Raw genomic sequence first — 15331 nt, 5'->3', positions numbered from 1 at the left:
CTGCTACCATTTACCACCAAAATAAATCCCAATTTGTCCTGAAAAAAACAAGGTATAATCCACCTGGTGTATATAAATATCGTATTCAAAGCTCCAGTGTTGCCATATAGAGAGGGAGAGGGAAGAACACTCTCATAGTGCAGTATTTCAAATCATTTATTTAAAAAAGAAGATTGTATTGCACTTACATCAAAGAAGACAGGGATCAACATGTATTGTATAGGAATTGCCGGTTTGCGCTCCACCTGCGTTCCAGCTGACTGGAAATGACGGGACCCCTGAGGACATCAGAAATAGGCTGACAAAACGGCATTGTGTGGTGTTTGAGATGCTTAATTTCCGGTCAGCTAGAACGCAGGTGGGATCTATACATGGACTTCACAATTTTTATGTATTTTCTATCATTTCTATAATTTAAATGAAGTTGAATTTATTTATTTGTTTATTCGCTATTGTTTATTCGTTATGGTGATATGTATTTTATGCTATAAGAGCGCGGTTCCTCTGTTTCTTTTCACGGTATATATGTTTTTTACACTTTACAACACGCAGCTCTTAATTGTAGTTTATTTGGTTTTTGGTTATTTGATTTGCATTTTCATCACTGTACTCACTGCAGGAAAGAACAAGAAAAAGATGAAAAGAAAAGAAAAAAAGAACTGGAGCAAGCCAGGAAAGAGCAAAAGGACAAAGAAAAGAAGGAACAAGAGATACGAAAGAAATTTAAGGTAAGTTTATAAGCTGCTTTAACCAACGCAAAAATTCCAGATGTACAATCCCATGATAATTTGGAAAACTTGGAGTAGGTAGTAAGGTGGTAAGTAGCTGCCATAGTTTTCTTTAGTGAAGGAATAGACTGGTGCACCACCTATTGACATGATGTTGTCTTTCATGTCATTCTGCAATTGTTAAAGTAGAACTATATGCAAAACTTTTGTTTTTCAATTTGGATAGAGTAAGGGAGGGTTATAATAACCCCTGTCAGTTTTGGGGGTTTTTTTTTGCCATCTGTGTCCCATTCATGAGAAATCTCTTTATTTGCTGAATCCTAACTATGCCATTTGTGTGGGCTAGAGTTCCAGGGGGTGCAAAGGTCCACTTTGTCAGTGTGTGAAATTCTAATGATGTTTAGCCTACCTGCCCTGTATCAGGACCCGACACTTCATTAGAATCTAACCCCAGGAATTTGACAAAATCTACACTTGCAGCACACACTTTTTCTAAATTTAGCATTATATTTCACAATCCAATATACTGTAAGCTTATTGAAAAACTAATCTCATGCTGCATATGTTCTGCATGGCCATCTCTTTCCACAGCTTCCCTGATTCCCTGCATACTTTGCAGGATCTCCTTTACTGTTTACTTTTAATTTTGAAGGACTATATATCCCATGGTACGTTGCTGCCTCCAAGCAGTGAATCCTGTACTGACTCCGCCTCCTGAAACTCCTCCTCTCAGCACCTCTGTAGTGCAGAAGGCAGGCTCTGTAAAATGTGTGACACAGCAGTGCCTGCTCACAGAGCATAGTGTCTATGTGTCACTTTCGGGTCTGGGGCCTGCACACACGCTGCCAGCGACCTGCTCCCGCTGTGATTGGACACATCAGGAGCCAATCAGCAGGCCTGGCAGATGCGATGTCTGCCGGGACCCGCCGATCATTCGAGGCACAGGCAGAACAGCAACCAATGTAAACAAGGCAGATCGCCGTTCTGTGACAAGGGAAGGCAGTGATCTTTTGTTTCTGCTAAGCATAAACACGAATCTCTGCCTTCCCACAGTACAAGCAACCCCCACACAGTTAGCAAGCACTCCCTAGGAACACATTTAACCCTTTGATAGCCCCTGATGTTAACCCGTTCCCAGCCAATGTCATTAGTACAGTGACAGTGCATTTTTTTTAAAGCACTGATCACTGTATTACTGTCACTGGTTCCAAAAAAAGTGTCAAGTGTCAGTCCAATTTATCCACCGCAATATTGCAGTCCCGCTATAAGTGACTGATTGCCGCCATAACTAGTAAAAATAAATAAATAGAAAATTCCACAAATATATCCCATTGTTTGTAGATGCTATAATCTTTGCGCAAAGCAATCAATATACGCTTATTGGGATTTTTTTTGTTTACCAAATTGATGTAGAAGAATACATATTGGCCTGAATTGATGAAGAAATTAGATTTTTTTTTTTTTTTTTTTTTTATTAGATATGCTTAATAGCAGAAATTAAAAAATATTGCTTTTTTTTTTTTCAAAATTATCTATTTTTTTTGTTTACAGCACAAAAAAAAAAATGACAGAAGTGATCGAATACCACCAAAAGAAAGCTCTATTTGTGGGAACAAAAAGGGACATACATTTTATTTGGGTAGAGCCCAAAAATGAAAAGGTGATCTAACACCCTACAGCACCATCCTTACCCCCTGCCGTACTTATCTCCATCATGGGTGATGAGTTGTCAGTGCTCCCACATGTAGCGGTCCAAGGATCTGAATACCCACTTTTCTCCCCCTCATTTCTGCAGGGATTCTGGGACAGATCAGAGTCGGTCTGATCCATCCTCATTTTTTCTGAAAAGGCAAACGTAGACTTTATCCCTTTGGTGCCGGCCCCTCCTGGCCCCTTCAGGGGATTTAGATGTCGGGAGGCAGGGTGGGGTTTAGGATCATGTGACGACCGTGATTGGCTGTCACGGCGGTCACATGATCGGAAAGCAGTGATCGGGAGCTTTCCGTTAGCCGTCGGTAACTGTGCAACAGCTGTTTTTGCAATATTGCACACAAATATGCGGCCACTGGGCACCCGCCCACTGGCCCACCGATCGAGAGGCAACATATTTGCTTTCTGTTGGTGCCAAGAGGTTAAATGTGTGTTTTTGAGTTTAAATACACTTTAATGTTTATGTTCTTTTTCTCCACAGTTAACAAGTAAGATTGAGGTTATTCATCAAGTCAAGGCCAGCGTGGACCACAAAGGTGGTAAAAATGAGCTCTCTTTCAGGAGTGGTGATCAGATTGAAATCATACGGGTGACAGATAACCCTGAAGGAAAATGGCTGGGTAGAATGAATGGAATCTGTGAGTATATGTCAAATCATTCATTTACCATCAAACTGGGTCTTACTTTTACTGTCAACAGGAGAGAAAGTAAGGAAAAGTCTCTCTGGAACCCTGGATAGCAGGAAAAAACAGCCAGGGGTTCTATTATATCCATTCTCTTTCCAAAAAAAAAAAAAAAAAAAAAGTGGCTTGACATACACTTTAACCTCTTGCGGACCGCCAATCGTAGTATTACTGTGGCAGGGTGGCTCGGCTGCACAAGATCACGAAGTAATATGTGATTTCGTGCATGAGGTTTCGGCGGCTCGCCCGCGCCGCCAGAGCCGCACTCCTGCTGTGTTTAGACACAGCGGGATGCTTACTGCGGGAGGAGCTGAGGCGATCACTGCCTTCCTGCCGCGATCATCAGATAAACTGACAGAAGACCCGCCTGCTTATGTAAACAAAGCAGGCGGGTCTTCAGCTAAGCTACAACCCAGATCTCTCTGTGCCTGTCACAGAACCCTTCCCATACACAGTAAGCACAGTTAGGCATACATTTAATCACCCCCAGTGTTAACCCCTTCCCTGCCAGTGTCATTTAATAGTAACAGTGCATAATATTTAGCACTGATTACTGTAGTAATGTCACTGGTCCCCAAAAAGTGTCAAAAATGTCAGTTAGGGGTCCGATCTGTCCGCTGCAGTGTCGCTGATCGCCGCCATTACTAATAAAAACAAAACAAAAAAAAATTCAAAAAATCTATCCCGTAGTTTTTTAACGCTATAACTTTTGCGCAAACCAATTAAAATATGCTTTTTGGGATTTTTTTTACCAAAAATATGTAGCAGAATACAAATTGGCCTAAACTGATAAAAAAAATAGATTTTTAAATTTTTTTTATTGGGAATGTTTTATAGCAGAAAGTAAAAAATATGGCGTTTTTTTTCTAAATTGTCGTTCTTTTGTTGTTTATAGCACAAAATCTAAAAACCACTAAAAGAAAGCTCTATTTGTGGGAAAAAATCTATTGTATTTGGGTACAGCCTCGCACGACCATGCAATTTTTCGTTAAAGCAATCACAAAAAATGGCCTGGTCATTAAGGGGGTAAAACCTTCCGGAGCTGAAGTGGTTAAGGAGTCTATTTATAAAAAAAGACAATGTGCGAATGTACCAAGCGTTCACACAGCCATCACGAATAATCCCCATAATTTGTCCAATACAGTTATTTCCAATGATTGTCAGCTCCATCTAGTGGCCATAATACAGTATTTTTCTGATGTTTCAAAAAAATACTGCAAGATGGCTACTTGATGAGGATGACGATAACAGGAAATAAACATATTAGGCAAATTATTATGATTTTGTGATTATTTGAGATGTCGGTGTGAATGCTTGTGATATTGGCACAGTAAAAGTTTTATAAATACTGTAGGGTGTTGGGGTTGGGGCCAGGGGTTTGGAGGTTACGCTTTAGATTAAATAATGAGGGCAAAAGGTTACATTGTATATATACCCCAACATTTTTTTGTAATTTTGAATATTGTAGAGGAGGATTACAACATCTGTCAGGTTTATATTGTTGTCTGTGTCCCCACTGGGGAGATTCATTCTCTGTATTTGTCCTGGTGAACATTGCCACTGAGTCAGAAAGGAATAGGAAATACAACATTTTGAGTTGTCGCCAGAACAGAAATAGAAGAAAAATCTTCTAACGCAAATGATTGTTTATGGTGAAAACTGAAAGTGGATTTTCCTTGTTTTTAAGAGATTTCATTCACATTTCTGTTATGCGTACAGTACAGGAAATCAAGGCAAATCAGAGATGGCAAAGAAAAAACTACAGGGTTTTTGATATAGATTAAGACTCCATTCACACTAGCGCGACTTGTCAGGCGACTTGGTCGCCTGACAAGTCGCGGTCGGTCGCCTGCCATTGAGTAGTACAGGACCCGTTCTAATAGGAGCGACACAAGTCGCTCGGACTTAGAAAAAGGGTCCTGTACTACTTTGGGGCGACCTGGAGGCAACTTGCATTGACTTCAATTATATGAAGTCCCTGCAGGTCGCCCCAGCAAGTCGTGTCGCCCCTGTCTGAACGGGGTCTAAGGGGTATATTTATAAACAAATGAATCTGACATTCACCAAGCATTTACTGCAGGTGAATCCACCAGGTGCATGTGTTTTAAATGACTAGGTGATTGATTCACCGCTAAAGACTGGTAAAAGTCACATTGAGCCCTTGTTCACATTGGAGGGATTTGTCATACGTTTTGACAGGTCAAATCGCATGACAAGTCACAGCCTATTGCCAGCAATGGAACCACTCCAATCAGTGTGCACCGATTTGCAAAAGTAGTTCATACACTACTTTTGCCGATTTCGGGTGCAACTTCAATAGACAACTGTGCATGAAGCAACAATTGTTGATTACATACAGTAATCAGTGCTAGACAAGGGTTGTGCTTCACTACTCTTTATTACAATGCAAGTCTGTTACCTGGCCAACTTATTAACAAGAATTGCACTGAGCCACTAAGAGCTCCCTCTAGTGGCTAATCTACAAATCTCAAAAATGTACTAAAATGATTTTTCTTGCCTATTTTGTCATACACTCAAGTCTTTAACTAATTGGCTCTTGTATTGACTAGTTTATGTAAATTGTTTTCTTTTCGTTTGGCTCTTTCTTTCTCTGACTGCTATTATAACTTCCCTAAAGTAACATATAATCTCCAAGTACCCAATTTCAAGCAACCAATCAGACGTCATATTTTTATAGTGTCGCACACAATTATTTTTGCCCATTGATTGCAGTGGTGTGCTGCTTTTTGCATATCACCCTAATCAGTGTGTTTTTAAATTAGAGTTCCAGCCGTTTTGTGTTTATTAAAAGTCAGCAGCTACAAAAAGTGTCGCTGCTGACTTTTAATAAACACACACATTCACCTGTCTCAAGATCCAGCGATGCGGCCGGCGGGAGCCTCGGATCTCTCCCTCTTCTCCACGTGGCACCAGCATCACAAGTGTGGGCACCCAGCTGTGACAGCTTGTGGCTTCACAGCCGGGTGCGCACTGCGCATGCACAAGTCGTGCTGCACTTCCTTAGTGGCCAGGCAATCTTCTGGGACCTGTGACGTGTCCCAGAAGATTGCAGGGAGGGGAAGAGGAGAACTTCTGCTCAAGCCTCCTAGGTGGCCCGAGCGGAAGTGGAAGCGGGTACCTGTCAAAACTAGGTACCTGCCCCCCCAAAAAAACAACATGCCAAATGTGGCAGGGGTCAGGAGCACTTAAAGTGGAAATTCCACTTTTGGGTGGAACTCTGCTTTAATATTAGATGTACATGATATTTGGAAGTCTAAGGCTAGGTTACCACTGTCGCACAGAGCGTCTCACAGCAGGGGTCCAGTGCATCCCTGTTCACCATTTCGGGTCCGAATTTTTGGCTGAATTTGGACCTGAAACGGACCAGAAGACGCACAGGACCCCTGTGCAATTCACTCCTAGAGAGCCAGTCACAATCTCCTGACATGCAAATTGGGTTCGGGAAACCCACATCCAATTCACAATAGTGTGAACCCAGCCTGAAGGAGAGTGGGGGGGGGGGGGTGTTATTTAATGACCTAGAATCGGACCGCAGCTTCTGACTCCTCTGTGTAATAACGCACAACTATACCAGAGCAAAGATTTGAACATCATTATTGCCATGTACTGCTGAAAAAATGGTAGACAGTAGTTTAATTCAGTAATGGCACACATAGTGATTTTGCCTTTATGGTGTTATTTCTGTTCTTAGATGGTTACATCAAAACGACGATGGTGAATGTTGATTATGATTCTCTAAGGAGAAGAAAAACAGTAACTATGCTCACGCCCATAAAACCAGATTCAGACCAGGAAATTTATGACGACGTTGGAGAGGAGGAGGCCACCAGCAAGTAAGAACCACAATTGCATCCAATAACTATACCCAAAATTCTGCTCCAAGTTATTTCACTGGAGATTTTGTGCTGATGGAGTCTCAGGTGTCTATGATTAATAATTATTAATATGTAAGTAGACCTCCAGGCTAAAATCCCAGGATATAGGTCAGTGATGGCGAACCTTGGCACCCCAGATGTTTTGGAACTACATTTCCCATGATGCTCAACTACACTGCAGAGTGCACGAGCATCATGGGAAATGTAGCTCCAAAACATCTGGGGTGCCAAGGTTTGCCATCACTGGTATAGGTTGTATGCCTCACATACTACTTCAACATGCAAACATCCTCCATCCAAAAGAAAAAAAAAATCAAAACCTTAGTAATGGTACTAACTCATCTTATGGTTAGAGACTAAACAATGTGGATGGAAGAATCTACACTGCCGCCTAGGGTGTTCAGACAGCCACAGCACCCACAGCTGTCTGAATACCTATGTAGCGCTACCCCCACAGGAGCCGCTTGAATAATTGTGTCTGGGTCTCCAACTGAATAATCCACATCCAGTTACAGGGTATTTTCACATAGCCAGGTGCACACACTCTTCCGCTCATTGTCTCCAAACCCCAGTCTAGGGGATATGTTTTTATAGTTTATTTAAGGCCCGTACACACGCACCGATTGTCGGCCGAACGATCGGCCGTCTTTTGTCCGGTGCTGTCGTCTAGGTTGAAAAGTGGTAAAGACTGCACACTAATTTTGTCGGACAACAACAGCCGACTGCAGAAGTGATGTCATGTGATGGTTAATTTTCCGTGTGTTTTTTCTTCTCTGAGCATGCCCAGTCTTGCTCATCTGCTGTTTGTCGGCCGAATTCTGTACTGACTGAGGAACAATCGGCCGTTCTGGTGTTGGCCAACAAAAATTTTAAAGCATGCACATCAGATTCTGTTCGGCCGAAAAGTCGCAGTCGGTTGTCGGAAGCATCATACTAACAAGCCGACAATCGGCCGATCGGACGGTGGCCGAATATTTACGGCCGACAATTGCTACGTGTGTATGGGCCTTTAGAGAACTTGGATAGGAGACGAGATTTAGTAGGATACTCCAAATTAACTATTCATAAGCGAGGACAACTTATTCAATAGAACTGTGTAGCAGACTGCCAGTAGCACTATGCAGCAGGCTGTACAGAATAAATCAAGTCCCTTTGTAGCAGAAGGAATCTAGTGGACCTTGCTTCTTCTGCCAGTGTCTCCTTTAGCTTACACCCAGTATGCTGACTTTTAGCACAAAGAGGAGGATTTTATCAACAACAGTCTCTAGGATCCCTTTTGGGGTCTATACTTCAAAGGCCCCGCCCGCAGGTCACCTTCCACCGTGACATCAGAGAGGATCCATGGACATCCTCCCTCAATCAGCTTGCAAGGGAGTCATGGGTTTCAGCTTCAGTGTTTCAGACCCTCAGGTCTCCCGCCTGAGGCTGCATGGCAGCCTGTGCTGGGGGGAGGCAGCAGTTCTCTCCCCACCTGGACCTCTCTCTGTAGAGGAAGACTGACCCAGAGCCCATGTGCTCTTCAGATATACAAGCAGTCACTCAGCATGCCTTGGGGCACATCCCCTTATAATTGGCCAGGGCTGTATAGAAACCAATGCTCTCATCTCTCAGATGTCTACCCACTATCCAGTATACTCCATAGCTGCTCGATCATTGTGAAACATCAAGACAGCATGAGCAGCACCAGAGCACACTGAGCAGCCTCTGCTAAACAATCACAGCTCTCTGTTAAGCAGACAGCATATACATTTGCCTGGCTGTCTGTTAGGCAGAGAAACCAATAACAATATACACTCACTCAAACATCTAACTAAGAGGGTGCTACACCTAAATAGTGGTTGCATCTGATAGGATTCAGTCACCGTTTGGCTGATAATTTGCCTTCCACCTGGCTCCTTGATTTTTAAATTGAATTATGTGAAGCTGAGTGGTGCCAACAGGGCCACCCGTGGTGTGAATTTCAGCTGATTCAGCAGTAATCGAGCCGTGTATGGCCAGCTTTTGGCTAACTAGATAGTTTGGGTAGGAGGGAGGGGGCAAAAAAATTGGCCTAAAGGGCAGAAAGTATAAGCTCGGCCCTGGGGCCTACTGCAGAAAATAAAGCCAGAAGTGTTTGCATTTTTCATGTTTAAGTCTACATATGCATTCCAGCACACAAATAGCACTGAATGCTGCTAGTTACTGAATAAAGTGTATGTCTAAGAATACCAGTACTTACCTTAACTTACCTTATTGTCTCTTTTAATTCACAGCTCAGCCGGAAACTCCTGTAAGTATCATATGCTTGTATGAAAAAGCCAATCAATTATACCACTCATTACACATCTTGAGTTATACAACCATAACATAATGGTAGAATGCACATTGATATGCAATTATACCACTGGTACACACACAATTTACAGCTCCAACATAAAGGTTCATCTATATTGTCACAGAATAGGGGCACTCCATGGGCGGTTTTGACATCTACTAAATAGCCTCCAAAAACAGAGCTGCGTACCCATATTGGTGGGACTGGCATTGCATTACACCAAGTTGAGTCATGCCAAGCCATTAGAGCATATGCTTCTCCTTCCATGATGTTTGCAGTGTGTGCTGAATACGTTTCTGTATCTGTACAAGCACTAAATCAAAATACATTTAACATCTCTTCCATTGCTTGTGTTGTGGTCACTTTTATCTTAATCATTTTTAATCATTTTTAATGGAAACCTGTCATGACAGATATACTAGGGCCATCATTGATAATCTTCCTCTTCAAATCCCTTGCATTCTTGAAGCACCCTAAGTGCTAGCTAGTTCCAGTCTGAGAATGTTAAATTCTCCTCTTAAAACTTTATTAAACCCAAAAATCTATCATATTTATTTATTACAGGTACTTATATAGCACCATCAATTTATGCAGTGCTTTACATATATACTATGCATTTACATCAGTCCCTGCCCTCAAGGAGCTTACAATCGTCCCTAACTCACATTCATGCTTACACATAGAAGGGCCAACATGGACAGGAGCCAATTAACCTTTCAGCATGCCTTTGGAGTGTGGGAGAAAACAGACACACTGCACAGTAAGAACATGCAAACTTCAGGCAAGTAGTGCCATGGTTGAGATTTGAACCAGCAACCCTAGTGCTGCTAGCCAGTAGTGCTAACTATCTAACCATTGTGCTGCCCAATGATATTGCAGCTTACCATTTCTTAAATGTGGTGACTGTGTAATCCTCATCTAGTAAACCGGCCAGTAAGTCTGTTGTCTTTTGCATATAACACTACCCTGTCCCCAGACTGACAATGCTGCTGTCCAAAAATGTCCTTGTTGCCCCTCCATCCAGAAGGGAGGCACTCTAAGAAAGAAAGTGTTTTAAAGCGGTTGTATACCTTAAAAAAAAACAAAAACACCCTGCAATTCAATGGCATAATGTGCTAGTATGCACCCTAGAACAAAGCCCCCACAGCAGCGCCCGGTCACCGCTGAGGGGGCTGACATGTTCCCCCGGCGTTTCTTCCGGGATTGCCGGCTCCAGCACTGTGAGTGGCCGGAGCCGCGATGACGTCACTCCCGCGTATGGGCATGGGAGCCCTCAGTCCTGGCAAGAAGCTCTGAAATTTTGCCACGATATCCTGGACCTTGAGAGCGCATTCGCTGTTGATGTCAGTGGCTGCATGCAGGGTGGATATCTCCTAAACGGTCCACAGATACTCATCTTACCTACAGGTAAGTCTTATTATAGGCTTACCTGTAGGTAAAAATAACAAAGCAGGGTATACAACCCCTTTAATGACTGGATTACCAGGTGAAAAAAAGGAAAAGAGCCAGAAAAAAAGGAAAAATAATGCAGCCACTTCATCCAAAAGCTGATAAGCTGCTGTATAATACGTTTTTGTACTTGGGACTAGATATGAGCTTTGGGAGACAACTGGGCTGAGTTCTGTAGATTTTTGCTAATGCTTAGTAAATACCTGCTGAATCTTATTAAATGATTATCTTTAGCTTAGTATTTGTAATCGAATACTTAAAAAAGGCTGATGTAGTCACTTGTAGTGACTAATAAGACCATAATAATAATAATAATAACCATAATAGATTAGTTACCATAATAATAGTGACCATAAGAGTGGTAACTTTGGTATATAGACTGGTAAGGTCCGCAGTGGTTAGCCAAAGCAAAAAAGAGATACCCCAGATTGACAGGTAGAGGGTGCGAATGGGGTTAATAACTCATTTCAGAGAGTCACAGATAAAGATTATCTGGAAAATAAATGTAATCGCATCTTGTAGTGTCTGGGGCTTTTACTATACATTTATACTAGGTGACAGGTTTGCTTTAAATGAGATTAGCACTAAGTTAATGCTGGATATTTTGTTTGCCTAGTCTTCCCACCTCCACCGAGCAATGAAGACATCTATGATGGAGTTGATGATGACACCCATGACAGGTATGTATTCTGCATACAATAGTAAACAACATAATGAATCTGCTACTATCACTGTGTGAATGCCGGTAATTCAGCACAAGAGATTTTTTTTTCCTGGTATTTGCTGCTATTGCAACCAGCAAGATGTATTATGAAATACCAAAATTTACCATTTATAAAATGGCCCATGTTCATCTTTGCATCTAATAAATGCTTACTTACTCATATTGCTTTGGGATTCCAACCATATTATGTCTTGAAACTCTGTGCTCTGTTCAAACTTGCCAAGGATTGTCACTTCTCCGGCTGCATTCTCTGTAACATTAAGACCCCCATTCACACCTAGCGTTTTGCAATGCACATTTTGTTCACGAGTTTCTTTTTCTGCACGTTTTTTTTTTTTTGCACAACACTCGCTATGATTTCATTGGGGTGCCCTATGCAGGACAAACATGGCAAAGTAGCTCATCTGCCTTGCTCTGATCTGCGCAGGTATTACCGTGCATTTAGCCGTGTTTCTCGCACATTTTTGCACACAGCAAAATTTGTGTTTGCTTCCCACATTTGGGTTGCCATTAATAATTACATTTTTCACAGGTTCTGGGAACACACATAGAAATGTGGGTTCCTGTGGGCATTACAGGAATGCACAGATGCAGTGGTGGTTGGTGCCAAACTTTTTTGGGGGGGGGAGGCAAATAACCCCCCCACCCCCAGTCCGCACTCACCCCTCCAGGGTTCTCCTCCCGGCCAACCCGGTTTTTTTTAGATCTGCCTCCTATCCTGATTGACCGAGAGGAGAAGCCAGAAACCAATAGCGAATATTGATTCACAAGTGGGTGGGTAGAGCACTGCGCCCCGAGCCTAACCTTTTTCAAACCGTTTAGAGCCTCAAGCTCTAATCATGTGCTTGGAAAAAAAAAAAAAAAACAAATAGAAATCTATGGATCCAGCGTCCCGCATGCAAACTAGGGGGGTGGCGCCCCTTATGGACCGGTCGCTCCTGCGCAGATGTGAACAGAACCTAAAGGCAAAACCCCGGGGCAAATATTAAATACACCATTCATTCATTCAAAATAATTTGCACTTCAGTCCATTCAGCCCTGACTTTTACACAGTTCGATAACACAGCACAGTCAGACTGGTGAGCTGATTTTATCTATTGCAATTTAATAAATACAGATCGGTCACCTCCATGCCCGCAGCCTGTTCTCAAATAGTGAAGGAGCAGCTACCCCTATGCTTTCCCTTTTTGTTGGATGTTTCTTGTTAGAATATGTGCACTGCAGCAAACCTTATGGCCTTTAGTCCTGCCTCTCCCTTACCCAGAAGGAGTGCTGCTTTTTGTGGAGTATATAGATTTACATCCTTTGGTGTGGATCCACCTCAGATAACCCAATGTGAAAATACCCGTTTAACACTGTTTTTGGTTCACAATTTTTATTGTATGTTTTTTTTTTTTTTTTTATATACATTGCATTCATTTGCATATTTATTCACTGCATGGAGCAAGTTTTGGAACACTTTATATAATTCGTTTTTCATTCACTCTATTTATTTGCCCAACCATTATTGCATATATTGTTATATATATTGCCACTATTAAGTATTGTACAATTTTTTTTATTGTCAACCCGTTTAACACCATTTTTGATATACAGTTTTTATTGCATCTATTCTTATATATTTAATTCATTTGCATATTAATCACTGGATGGAGCAAGTTTTGGCACACTGTATATTTATCTATTCATTCACTCTATTTATTTTGGCACCATATTTATTGCACATATTATATATATATTTTTTTATATTTTTATATATATTGCAATTATTACGTTTTGCACTAAATTTTTTTAGCGCACTCATCAACTTTTTTTTGTATTAGTTCACGCAACCACAGAAATGTTTTTTGTTATGTTCCCATATTGGTTTATGGGATACATCAGGACAGGTTGAGCGCACCTTTTTTTATTTTTTTTCAAATTCAAAACTGCATGTAAATGTATTCATTTATTTATTTATTTATTTTTTATTGAATACATTACTGTACTGTTTTTTTTGTTTTGTTTTTGATTTTTGGACTTCAGCTTTGAATATTATAATAAATGCAGCTGGAAAAGTGATACTCCCTATATTAGGGCAGGTAAGCAGAACCTAGAAAAATAGGCCTTTCCATCCACATCCCCATGAGATCTAAGAAGTAGGAAGTGATTCTATCCCTGTAGGAAATGACTCTGTCAGTTGGTGTTCTGTTGTTGCTTTGTCCCTTGAAATGTGAATGTCTGAACTGAACGGTGCACTCTACACACTGCAAAGCTCTGTACCGCAGGAGGAAGAGAAAAGCGGCACGTGGTCCTGGTTTAAGAAGCGGAAGGGGACCCAACAAAAACAGAAACATGTCTCCGAAAAAACTGAGTCTGAAGAGGGCGAAGACGAGTTTTCTTTGTAAGAAAAAGCCTTAAAACTGGCGGCACCTCTGCTTACAGCAATCGGGCTGTACTAATTCATTGATATAACTGTACTACTGTTCCCAATCAAATATCTGCCATTAATCATTTGCTTCTCTATCAAAGATTAACCAAATTCACCTGATCTGTGTTTGATTCACTGTTAAACTGTAAGCTAACAAAGTGACCCAATGCTGTTACAATGAAGCAAATTTTCAGTAAGAGGATGCCACATTCCAATAAGAAAAAACATGTTTGGAAGTGGGGCAAGGGTGTTAAAAAAAAAAAATATATATATATATATATATAATGAATGTAAGTTACTTGCTAGTGGAAGAACCTCTGGGGGAATCCAATCCAGGATGAAAAAAGATCTGTGGGTCCTAGTTGATGACAGACTCAGCAGTAGCATGCAATCCCATACTTACATAGTTACATATAAGTAGTCAATATCACAGCGCTAACATACATGAATAAAATTAACTAAACATACTCATGTGATACAAAATTGTATGGAAAAATAAAATAGAATATATAAAAATGTCCAAAATGATAAAAATGATAAAAAATCTGAAAAAATGTCCAAAAATATAAAAATATATAATCGTTGATAAAGTGCTCCAGTGCAGATAAAAACACTCGTGCTTCAAGTGGCAGTGACCCCTCCAGGACCCCTACTCACCAGAACATGTGGACCCTATGTTAGGGTCTAAAGAGCTTGTGGACACTTAAATGTAAATGACACAAGGGCTTCTCCTTAGGGATCAGGAGCTGAATGGACCTTCCCAACCGTAGGTAATCCTAGATTCGTCCAGACAGTGTTTATCAGGAAAGAAAGGGGACCAAAAATAGTGAAGCCCGTTTGAAAGGTTTTATTAAAGTAAAGCCAAAAACATACTCACATAATAAGTAAAAAATCTGAGCGAGGTAAATTGCAGTGGGAGCCGGGAACGCCGCTATCGGCGTGCGTTCCACGGCTATTCAGGAAGTAAACCGGAAGTGGCGAAAGCTCGGGTGCCGTACCGGAATTACGTCAACGCGTTTCGCCCTCCCAATAGGGCGTATTCAAAGACTTTTTTTTCACTCACATAGTTACATAGTAGTTAAGGTTGAATAAAGACAACAGTCCATCCAGTTCAACCTGTGTAGGTGTGTGTATGTCAGTGACGATATTAATTTTCCATTTCCCTGAATATTGTGTTCTTTGAGATGCACGTCCAATAGTCTTTTAAAAGTATTGATACTCCCCGCTGATACCACCAATTGTGGAAGAGAGTTCTGTACTGTACTATTTCACCAATTGTGGAAGAGAATTCTGTACTGTACTATTTCACCAATTGTGGAAGAGAATTCTGTACTGTACTATTTCACCAATTGTGGAAGAGAGTTCTGTACTGTACTATTTCACCAATTGTGGAAGAGAGTTCTATACTGTACTATTT

At 41.2% G+C, this 15331-nt stretch overlaps 1 protein-coding gene across 1 annotated transcript in view; it reads left to right on the top strand.

Moving 5' to 3' along the window:
• Positions 1–15331, top strand: part of FYB1 (FYN binding protein 1) — a gene marked incomplete at its 3' end in the record, with an annotated part of 246374 nt that overhangs the window by 182678 nt on the left and 48365 nt on the right. The window contains exons 7-12 of the mRNA XM_082275208.1: positions 620–728; positions 2920–3076; positions 6834–6975; positions 9270–9286; positions 11397–11460; positions 13759–13887. Of these exons, the coding sequence (XP_082131334.1) occupies positions 620–728; positions 2920–3076; positions 6834–6975; positions 9270–9286; positions 11397–11460; positions 13759–13887 (618 nt within the window). The remainder of the gene's footprint in view (positions 1–619; positions 729–2919; positions 3077–6833; positions 6976–9269; positions 9287–11396; positions 11461–13758; positions 13888–15331) is intronic.

This window comes from Pelophylax lessonae, assembly GCF_965119305.1.
Source record: "Pelophylax lessonae genome assembly, chromosome: 1".
In the NCBI taxonomy this organism is placed as follows: domain Eukaryota; kingdom Metazoa; phylum Chordata; class Amphibia; order Anura; family Ranidae; genus Pelophylax; species Pelophylax lessonae.
The sequence above is the reverse complement of the archived record's forward strand: the minus strand, read 5'-3'. Positions and strand labels throughout refer to the sequence as shown.